Source organism: Ailuropoda melanoleuca, chromosome 14 (assembly GCF_002007445.2).
Source record: "Ailuropoda melanoleuca isolate Jingjing chromosome 14, ASM200744v2, whole genome shotgun sequence".
Lineage (NCBI taxonomy): Eukaryota > Metazoa > Chordata > Mammalia > Carnivora > Ursidae > Ailuropoda > Ailuropoda melanoleuca.
The window spans coordinates 82,377,606-82,388,541 of record NC_048231.1 but is presented as its reverse complement, the minus strand read 5'-3'; the positions used below and the strand labels follow the sequence as shown (position 1 = coordinate 82,388,541).

At 40.2% G+C, this 10,936-nt stretch overlaps 1 protein-coding gene across 1 annotated transcript in view; it reads left to right on the top strand.

The window, feature by feature from the left end:
• ACAA2 (acetyl-CoA acyltransferase 2) overlaps positions 1 to 10,936 on the top strand; it is a 49,722-nt gene that overhangs the window by 37,367 nt on the left and 1,419 nt on the right. The window contains exons 8-9 of the mRNA XM_002927779.4: positions 3,785 to 3,855; positions 6,056 to 6,210. Coding sequence (XP_002927825.1) covers positions 3,785 to 3,855; positions 6,056 to 6,210 — 226 coding nt within the window. The remainder of the gene's footprint in view (positions 1 to 3,784; positions 3,856 to 6,055; positions 6,211 to 10,936) is intronic.

Below are 10,936 nucleotides of genomic sequence, written 5' to 3'. Positions count from 1 at the left end.
ACTGAATGCTGGGAGTTCTGCATGCAGTCGCTGGTGTGTCTCATTTCCTCTTCCCACAACCCCTTTATGAGGGAGGAAATGAAGGCTTGGGGAGGTTGTCTTATCAAGTTCCAGATTGGTAAGTGATGGAGCCAGAATGGGAACCGGGCCTCTTTAATTCAAGTGCTCTTCTCACCGTGTTGTCTCAGAAGTCGAAGTCACAACCACCTGGCACAGCTGTAGCTTAATAGGAAAATGAATTATAGTGTATACTGACTGGCAAATATGAGAAGGAGAACTCCCTACAAATGTGTATAGTTGACCCTTGAACAGTGTGGGGGTAGAGTTGCCAGCTGTCACACAGTCGAAATCCAAGTATACCTGCTGCTTCCCCCAAAATGTAAGTCCTAACAGCCTACTTCCCCAGAAGCCTTACCCATAACATAAGCTTTTAACATGTATTTTGTATGTTATATGCAGTATACACTGTATTCTTACGGTAAATTAGAGAAAAGGAAATGTTATTAAGAAAGCTGTAAGAAGGGGCGCCTGGGTGGCTCAGTCGGTTGAGCATCTGCCTTCAGCTCAGGTCTTGATCCTGGGGTCCTGGGTTCAAGTCCTATGTTGGGGTCCTTGCTCAACAGGGAGCCTGTTTCTCCCTCTGCCCGCTGTTCCCCCTGCTTGTGCGCTGTCTCTCTCTCTGACAAATAAATAAATCTTAAAGAAAAAAAAACTGTAAGAAAATACATTTATAGAGTTGCACTGTATTTCTCAAGAAAATCTGCATGTAAGTGGACCTGCTCAGTTCAAACTTGCGTTGTTCAGGGGCCAGTGGTATACTCTTTCTTGGTTTGAAAATATGAATTAGAAGGAGAACAAAGACCTTTTTGCTGGATGCACTCCTAGGAACCTCAGATGACACTGAATTTTAATAATTTTTGTCATCATTGTCCAGGAAACAGAATCGATGAAGAGCCTCACTTACAAAAATATTAGTGCCTGGAGGCTCTGTCATATCCCGCCTGTGCCCTCATACCCCGAAGAAAAGCCTACCCTACAGCTAGATTCAGATTCTTGGTGGGTCCAGAGATTTTTCTATGAGCTTAGGTAGGCCTTTTCCAGCTAACTAATTGGGTTTGAAAGTAGGTCCCAAGGTAAATGGGAGATAACCTGTTGCTGAGCTGAGTTCTCAGAGATCCTTCAGTGTTCACCTCAAGGTTCTCAAGTAATACCACTTGTGCTCATTTGGGACTAAGTTTATACCCAGCCATATTTGCCAGCATGTCCATATTTTGTCGCCTTCACTGTGTTTCAAATTACTTTAACCAAAACTACAAGCTATATAACCATCCATTAAAAGTGAATTTTTTCTGTGTTTCAGGCTTAAAAGCTTACTAGCTTTTAGCTACTATCAGCAAAACACTGCTTTTGTTTTAGAGATGGAAGTTAGCTTAAAATTAAACCTCTGTATATTGATGTATGGCATTTCTCACCTCAGTGTCTGGAATAGTGATTTCTCAGACCCCAAATGATCATCAAAATCTACCCATAACCCCACCCCAAAAGATTTTGTTTCAGTAGTTCTAGGGTGGAGCCTGGGGAGTATGGGGTTTTTTTAAGTGTACCTGCATCGTTTTGATGATTAATCAAATTTATCTGATATAGGTAGGTAGTTATTTTTGGTTCTTTTTCAGTTTAACCTCATTGAATAGGTTCTGATACATTAACATAGTGAAGAAAATGTAGTTTTCCTTCCTTCTCTTCCAGGGTCTGGATGTTGGCCCTGTAGTACAATGAATACCATTGTGGAGGGATTGCTTTTTTCCTCAGGGCTTGAACAGAGCCATAAATGCCAAATGTCCCAGTGTCAGATGTCCCTTCAACCAGACAGCTGTCTGTCAGTTGTTGTATGGGATTAAACAGGTAACTACATGGAGTGCCCCAAATGAATAAATAAGGGAGAGTGGTTATTGAGAGTGGGGATTGATTCATCAGTCCGATTTCTAAGAATAGTGTCCTCGGTTTATAGTTATCCAACATTAAGCAGTCCTTAACCTTGCAAGAGTAGCTGCTGACCCAGAAAACGGGGGAAAGCCAGGACTTGAGACTAGTAATGGCTCCCAGGAAGGACACGTATGGAAGGACAGCGCTCCCTGGAAAGCTTCGGTGGCGGCAGCGGTGGGGGGAAGCTTTGAACCTTTGCAGCTGTAGCAGCTCTGGTTTTATCTTTTATTGGGCTTTACTTGTAGAAAGGACTCCAGGGGTTAAAAAGAAGGTTAAGAACCAGTTCAAAGCACTTCTGATGAGAAGCTCATAGCCCAAAAAAAGGGTGCCCAAGGTCACACAGCTATTAGTGGTAGGACAAAAATGAGGTCTCCTTTCCCCAGCATGACTAGTGTAACTTTCTGAGTCCCAGTAAATAACAGGTTACGGGAACAATCCTTAGAAACTCAGGTTGTGGCCCAGCGTAGCAGTTGACTGTAACTAAGTTAACAGGAACACACTGAGTCATGCTTACCACGGATTTGAAGACAAGGAGGTGTGTTGAGTCAGCTTCTCGTTCTGTGTGTCATTGGGGCCTGTAGGATACTCCATCCCCTGACCATGCTGGCCACCTGATGCTCTAGTGTTGACTGTCTATCCTACTTTTGTGCCGTAGACATAACAGAGAGTCTGGAACTAGGTTCTATGTTAAATCGGTCGCGAGATTGAAAAGTGCTAACTGGATGTCCTTGACCAGTAGGCCGACTGTTGTCTAAAGAACATTTTAACTAGGTGACCAAAATTCCGTGGTCTTTAGATTGCATTATGCTTTTCTTGTAAAGTCTGATCTCCCATTTTACCTTAGGCATGTTTATGAAACTTATTGCAGAATATTTGACTACTTAAATGCAATAGAATATACGACATATTTCTTTTTAGACATTTATGGCAATTTCATTCTCTGAGAATAGATAGTGAAGTAGTCCCTTTTGGGAAAAAATATCAGTATACTTAAAAATTATGAGCAGCATTAAACTGTTACTGGTGATCATCAGTGATCCGGGAGCTAAAGTTTCAGAAGTCTTACTAGGTAGATTTGCATTTCTGCAGTGGGGGTTTTGTTTTGTTTAAAATCTCTGTCTGCCAGTGGCATTATAAACGCTTCTTGGCTTCAGCTATCTTTTCCCTAAAGTGCATGGTGGCTTCCTGTCTTGCTGTGCCCGTGTGGAGATGCTGCTGCTGTTTTTGCCTTTTGTCCAGATGGGCCTGAAAATTCAGGGAGTGGCCACAGTCACTTCTCTACTAGGAATGCGTGTGATTTGTCTGCTTTGATGTTTGGTATGAAGCATGATCTGTAAATGACTGCAAAACCCCATAGAGGACTCCTTGGACTGTCTGAACTCTTGTTTTGTTTTTAAGATTTTATTTATTTATCTGAGAGAGAGCGAGAGAAGGAGAGCACGAGCACCAGCGGGGGCAGGGGGTTAACTCGGGGCTCAAGACCAGGACCCTGGGATTAATGACCTGAGCAGAAGGCATATGCTTAACCAAGGGAACCACCCAGGCGCCCTAGCTGTCTGAACTCTTAAAGACATTTCCGGGAGAACTTTCCATGTGAGCTTCTCACTTACAGTTTTGCACAACCAGCTTTTCACTTTGGTTCTGTTTTCTGGGTTTTTTTATTGTCACATCATTGAATAATGTTATCAAGGTAGTAAGATTTGTGGCTACTAATAACATTACGTGATCTTCCTTCCTTGCTTGTTTAGTAAAGAAGGAGAAATTTAATACTTAAGATGAAACTGATTTTGTTCTTCTATAGGTCCTGTCCCTGCTATCAATGGGGCACTGAAGAAAACAGGACAGAGTCTTAAGGACATGGATTTGGTAGAGGTAAGTGTTACACTATTTGACATGAATAAATCACCAGTGTTTATAGCATAAACGGCTTTATTTTGGTATTTTATAGCTTTTTTTGTTTCCACATATTAGCCTTTCCAGATAATGTGCGTCAAAGTGTTACTTTCCTTCTGTGCTTTGGGTTGGTACTTTTCTCTACCTGATTAAGATGCTCTATGTATATTCAAATAATTAAAACAGCTTGATTTCTCCTACTAAAATATGAATTCCTGGAAACTTCTTAGAACCTTGGGGCACCTGGGTGGCTCAGTTGGTTAAGTGTCTGCCATCTGCTCAGGTCATGATCCCAGAGTATTGGGATCAAGCCCCGCATCAGGCTCCCTGTTGGGAAGCCTGCTTTTCCCTCTCCTGCCTGCCACTTCCCCTGCTTGTGCTCTCTCTCTCAAATAAATAAACAAAATCTTTAAAAAAAAAAAAAAAGAACCTTATAAGAATATTGCATTTTAGACTGCCAATGCGCTCGTTGAATTGAATTGAATATTATATAAGGTGGTTGAAAAAGAAATAACTTTGACCTTTTATGGATTAAAATGAAAAAAATACAAGCAAAAGATTTGACGTAATAGAAAATGAATATCTGGTGCCAGATCTAGAAGTTTCTTGCCCTCTCCCCAAGTTAAAACTCCCCCTCCCCCAAACTTACCTTTGGCTTTTACGCCATAGTTGTGGCTAGTTTTGGGATGTCATAATTTTTGGTATAGAAAACTTAAGTTTATTATAAGTATGGTGGTTTTTTTTTTTTAATGTTAGTTTAGAGCAAAGGCATCTTAAGCATTTAGCACAATTAAAAGGAAGAGTGGAAAAGAAAATACTTAAAGCTGGATTATATACATTTTACGTTCGGGGACTGTTAAAATTTTAGGTAATTAAGCATCTATGCTGCTTGACATTGGGAAATAGCTAATACAACAAAGGAAATCTCTATTTAAATTGGTAGAGAAGGAGCTTCTCACTCAGCACAGGTGTGATCTCCAGTGTGGTTTTTCTCATCCAGAAAACCATGGTTTCAGACAAACAGCTTATCCTTAAATGTCTTCTTCCATTCTAAAAGCCTCAAGGGGGCTGCTTAATATTCATACTTATATTTGCAAATAATGTCCCTGAATTTCTGACTCTAGATTTCACACTTAAAACTCTTTAACTATGTCAGCTCTTCAGAGCTGTTCGTAATCATTTATAGGTGTATATGTACTCAAGGACATAGCTCTCAGTACTTTGATATGATTGTGGGACTTCTGATGATCACGTGGTAGTTTTTCCATGGTTCAAAACCTAGTTTCACTAGTTCATATTCCAGGTCTCTTAGTACCACCTTAAACATGACCATATAAAATGGAAAACTAATGTAGGACCTAAGGACAAACAAAACACCATCTTGGGAAAACACAAAATATAGTAGGAAAGAACACAAGGCTGGATTTTGATCTTGACTCTGTAAAAGTTACTTTTCTTAAAATCAGTTTTCTTACCTATAAAATTTTCTAGCTAATATCACATGAAACTATAGTGCTATGAACTTGAAGGAAGGTAATTCTCATAGCCAACCTTGTTAAGTAAATACAATATGCTACTTTCCAGATCTGCCATATTTCAGCACGGTAACCATTCCTCTATGTATCTGACTCTGAAGGTTATCCTTGGTTGTGTGTCAGCTTAATCTTGGAAGAATGACTAGTAGTACTGGGTAATAATAATAATAATAGCAACCATCTACTGAATGATTGGTAGTGTATTACCTGTAATACACTAGACACTTAATACTTGACTTCATTTACCTTGGACAGTAACTCCTAGAATGTACTACAGTCACATTTTACTGTTGAAGGAACCTCGAGTGTCAAGAGCTTAAAGAACATGCATACAGCGAGATTTGAGCCATCCCTCTGGCCCCAGAACCTGTGGGCCGTCTCCCACTGCCTCTACTAGGTATCCATTTAGAACATTGCTGAGGATTTCTTTTCTCCAAGGGACGCAGTTGACTTCAAGTATCAGTTAGTAAATACACTCATTTTCAAACCTGATATCTTTACAAAGAGTGTAAGATAAAATAACATTGTAAGGTAGTTTAAATAGGAAAAAAAGAACAAAATTAGTCATCAGTAGGACTGGACAATTCTCAGTTAAAAATCAGCTTATGAACAAGGATCTTTATCTGTGTTTTGGTTATTTTTAGGTGAATGAAGCTTTTGCTCCTCAATACTTAGCCGTCGAGAAGAGTTTGGGTCTTGACCCAAGTAAAACCAATGTGAATGGTGGAGCCATTGCTTTGGGTCATCCCCTGGGAGGATCTGGCACAAGAATTACGGCGCACCTGGTTCACGAATTAAGGTATTTACTAGAAATTGTTGCATTTCATATTTGCCATCTTTGGTAAAAATGCATGGATTTGGGTTTCCTCAGAACAGTCCAACATTTTTCATTCTTCCTCATATTCCCCCGGTACTGCTGCTCACCAGGAACAAGTTATCTGGCGGCGTCCTTTTTCGGCTGACATTATAGATGGACTCAGTTGAATCAGTGGCTCTATGCTTGAGATGTGCACTGTCCTTTTTCGTCTGACATTGTAGATGGACTCAGTTGACTCAGTGGCTCTATGCTTGAGATGTGCACGCTTCCTGTTTGTCTTATGCTCACAGAGCGTCTGGCCCCTCCCCAGCGCTGTCCCNAGTTTTGGGATGTCATAATTTTTGGTATAGAAAACTTAAGTTTATTATAAGTATGGTGGTTTTTTTTTTTTAATGTTAGTTTAGAGCAAAGGCATCTTAAGCATTTAGCACAATTAAAAGGAAGAGTGGAAAAGAAAATACTTAAAGATGGATTATATACATTTTACGTTCGGGGACTGTTAAAATTTTAGGTAATTAAGCATCTATGCTGCTTGACATTGGGAAATAGCTAATACAACAAAGGAAATCTCTATTTAAATTGGTAGAGAAGGAGCTTCTCACTCAGCACAGGTGTGATCTCCAGTGTGGTTTTTCTCATCCAGAAAACCATGGTTTTAGACAAACAGCTTATCCTTAAATGTCTTCTTCCATTCTAAAAGCCTCAAGGGGGCTGCTTAATATTCATACTTATATTTGCAAATAATGTCCCTGAATTTCTGACTCTAGATTTCACACTTAAAACTCTTTAACTATGTCAGCTCTTCAGAGCTGTTCGTAATCATTTATAGGTGTATATGTACTCAAGGACATAGCTCTCAGTACTTTGATATGATTGTGGGACTTCTGATGATCACGTGGTAGTTTTTCCATGGTTCAAAACCTAGTTTCACTAGTTCATATTCCAGGTCTCTTAGTACCACCTTAAACATGACCATATAAAATGGAAAACTAATGTAGGACCTAAGGACAAACAAAACACCATCTTGGGAAAACACAAAATATAGTAGGAAAGAACACAAGGCTGGATTTTGATCTTGACTCTGTAAAAGTTACTTTTCTTAAAATCAGTTTTCTTACCTATAAAATTTTCTAGCTAATATCACATGAAACTATAGTGCTATGAACTTGAAGGAAGGTAATTCTCATAGCCAACCTTGTTAAGTAAATACAATATGCTACTTTCCAGATCTGCCATATTTCAGCACGGTAACCATTCCTCTATGTATCTGACTCTGAAGGTTATCCTTGGTTGTGTGTCAGCTTAATCTTGGAAGAATGACTAGTAGTACTGGGTAATAATAATAATAATAGCAACCATCTACTGAATGATTGGTAGTGTATTACCTGTAATACACTAGACACTTAATACTTGACTTCATTTACCTTGGACAGTAACTCCTAGAATGTACTACAGTCACATTTTACTGTTGAAGGAACCTCGAGTGTCAAGAGCTTAAAGAACATGCATACAGCGAGATTTGAGCCATCCCTCTGGCCCCAGAACCTGTGGGCCGTCTCCCACTGCCTCTACTAGGTATCCATTTAGAACATTGCTGAGGATTTCTTTTCTCCAAGGGACGCAGTTGACTTCAAGTATCAGTTAGTAAATACACTCATTTTCAAACCTGATATCTTTACAAAGAGTGTAAGATAAAATAACATTGTAAGGTAGTTTAAATAGGAAAAAAAGAACAAAATTAGTCATCAGTAGGACTGGACAATTCTCAGTTAAAAATCAGCTTATGAACAAGGATCTTTATCTGTGTTTTGGTTATTTTTAGGTGAATGAAGCTTTTGCTCCTCAATACTTAGCCGTCGAGAAGAGTTTGGGTCTTGACCCAAGTAAAACCAATGTGAATGGTGGAGCCATTGCTTTGGGTCATCCCCTGGGAGGATCTGGCACAAGAATTACGGCGCACCTGGTTCACGAATTAAGGTATTTACTAGAAATTGTTGCATTTCATATTTGCCATCTTTGGTAAAAATGCATGGATTTGGGTTTCCTCAGAACAGTCCAACATTTTTCATTCTTCCTCATATTCCCCCGGTACTGCTGCTCACCAGGAACAAGTTATCTGGCGGCGTCCTTTTTCGGCTGACATTATAGATGGACTCAGTTGAATCAGTGGCTCTATGCTTGAGATGTGCACTGTCCTTTTTCGTCTGACATTGTAGATGGACTCAGTTGACTCAGTGGCTCTATGCTTGAGATGTGCACGCTTCCTGTTTGTCTTATGCTCACAGAGCGTCTGGCCCCTCCCCAGCGCTGTCCCNAGGGTTCCAGGAGGAGCCCTTCTACGCGGCTGATACTTCTCAGTTTTAATACAAGAGCTCCTCCATCTGGTACTGTGTATTTTGGACCATTTTGCTCTGTTAGGAAGAAGCAAACAAAACCAAATACGTCAGGCCAAAAAAATCACTCTGGCTCCTATTAGGTTAAGGTAAATGGGACTCATTTCATTTCTTTCTTTTTTTTTTTTTAATTTTATAAAGATTTTATTTATTTCTTTGACAGAGAAAGAGAGCACAAGCAGGGGGAGCGGCAGGGAGAGGGAGAAGCAGGTTCCCCACTGAGCAGGGAGTCCAACACGGGGCTCGATCCCAGGACCCTGGAATCTTGAACTGAGCTGAAGGCAGCCACTCAACTGAGCCACCCAGGCGCCCCTTGTTTACTAATTCATGGAGTTGAAATGGGTGATGTGCACCAGAAAGTTCTAGGTGCTTCTCTCTCGGAGTGAGGAGCGAGAACACGTTGTGGTCTAGAGGGGCCTAATTTTTAGGAAAAGGACATGAAATGCTTCTGAATCATCTGCCCTTTCACATGGGCAAACTCCACTTGTCACACTTACTTAGAGGTGCCACGAAAATCTGAAACTATATAAAAATCAGAGAGGCTGGCTGCTCACTCCCCCTTCTTCAGCTTCCTCTTAATCCCTGTGACCTCGTGGCCTCTCTCCTTTCTCACAGCACACCTCAACTTCTAGATCTGTTCCAGCCTTTCTCTCCTGTGTTACCACTTTCTTTTAATAAAAATATTCAGTTTCTTGAATTCCTTGTGTTGTAACTATAAACCAATACTGAGGATTGGGGAGAAGATTGAGACGCGGAGCTGAATGAGTNATTTCACACTTAAAACTCTTTAACTATGTCAGCTCTTCAGAGCTGTTCGTAATCATTTATAGGTGTATATGTACTCAAGGACATAGCTCTCAGTACTTTGATATGATTGTGGGACTTCTGATGATCACGTGGTAGTTTTTCCATGGTTCAAAACCTAGTTTCACTAGTTCATATTCCAGGTCTCTTAGTACCACCTTAAACATGACCATATAAAATGGAAAACTAATGTAGGACCTAAGGACAAACAAAACACCATCTTGGGAAAACACAAAATATAGTAGGAAAGAACACAAGGCTGGATTTTGATCTTGACTCTGTAAAAGTTACTTTTCTTAAAATCAGTTTTCTTACCTATAAAATTTTCTAGCTAATATCACATGAAACTATAGTGCTATGAACTTGAAGGAAGGTAATTCTCATAGCCAACCTTGTTAAGTAAATACAATATGCTACTTTCCAGATCTGCCATATTTCAGCACGGTAACCATTCCTCTATGTATCTGACTCTGAAGGTTATCCTTGGTTGTGTGTCAGCTTAATCTTGGAAGAATGACTAGTAGTACTGGGTAATAATAATAATAATAGCAACCATCTACTGAATGATTGGTAGTGTATTACCTGTAATACACTAGACACTTAATACTTGACTTCATTTACCTTGGACAGTAACTCCTAGAATGTACTACAGTCACATTTTACTGTTGAAGGAACCTCGAGTGTCAAGAGCTTAAAGAACATGCATACAGCGAGATTTGAGCCATCCCTCTGGCCCCAGAACCTGTGGGCCGTCTCCCACTGCCTCTACTAGGTATCCATTTAGAACATTGCTGAGGATTTCTTTTCTCCAAGGGACGCAGTTGACTTCAAGTATCAGTTAGTAAATACACTCATTTTCAAACCTGATATCTTTACAAAGAGTGTAAGATAAAATAACATTGTAAGGTAGTTTAAATAGGAAAAAAAGAACAAAATTAGTCATCAGTAGGACTGGACAATTCTCAGTTAAAAATCAGCTTATGAACAAGGATCTTTATCTGTGTTTTGGTTATTTTTAGGTGAATGAAGCTTTTGCTCCTCAATACTTAGCCGTCGAGAAGAGTTTGGGTCTTGACCCAAGTAAAACCAATGTGAATGGTGGAGCCATTGCTTTGGGTCATCCCCTGGGAGGATCTGGCACAAGAATTACGGCGCACCTGGTTCACGAATTAAGGTATTTACTAGAAATTGTTGCATTTCATATTTGCCATCTTTGGTAAAAATGCATGGATTTGGGTTTCCTCAGAACAGTCCAACATTTTTCATTCTTCCTCATATTCCCCCGGTACTGCTGCTCACCAGGAACAAGTTATCTGGCGGCGTCCTTTTTCGGCTGACATTATAGATGGACTCAGTTGAATCAGTGGCTCTATGCTTGAGATGTGCACTGTCCTTTTTCGTCTGACATTGTAGATGGACTCAGTTGACTCAGTGGCTCTATGCTTGAGATGTGCACGCTTCCTGTTTGTCTTATGCTCACAGAGCGTCTGGCCCCTCCCCAGCGCTGTCCC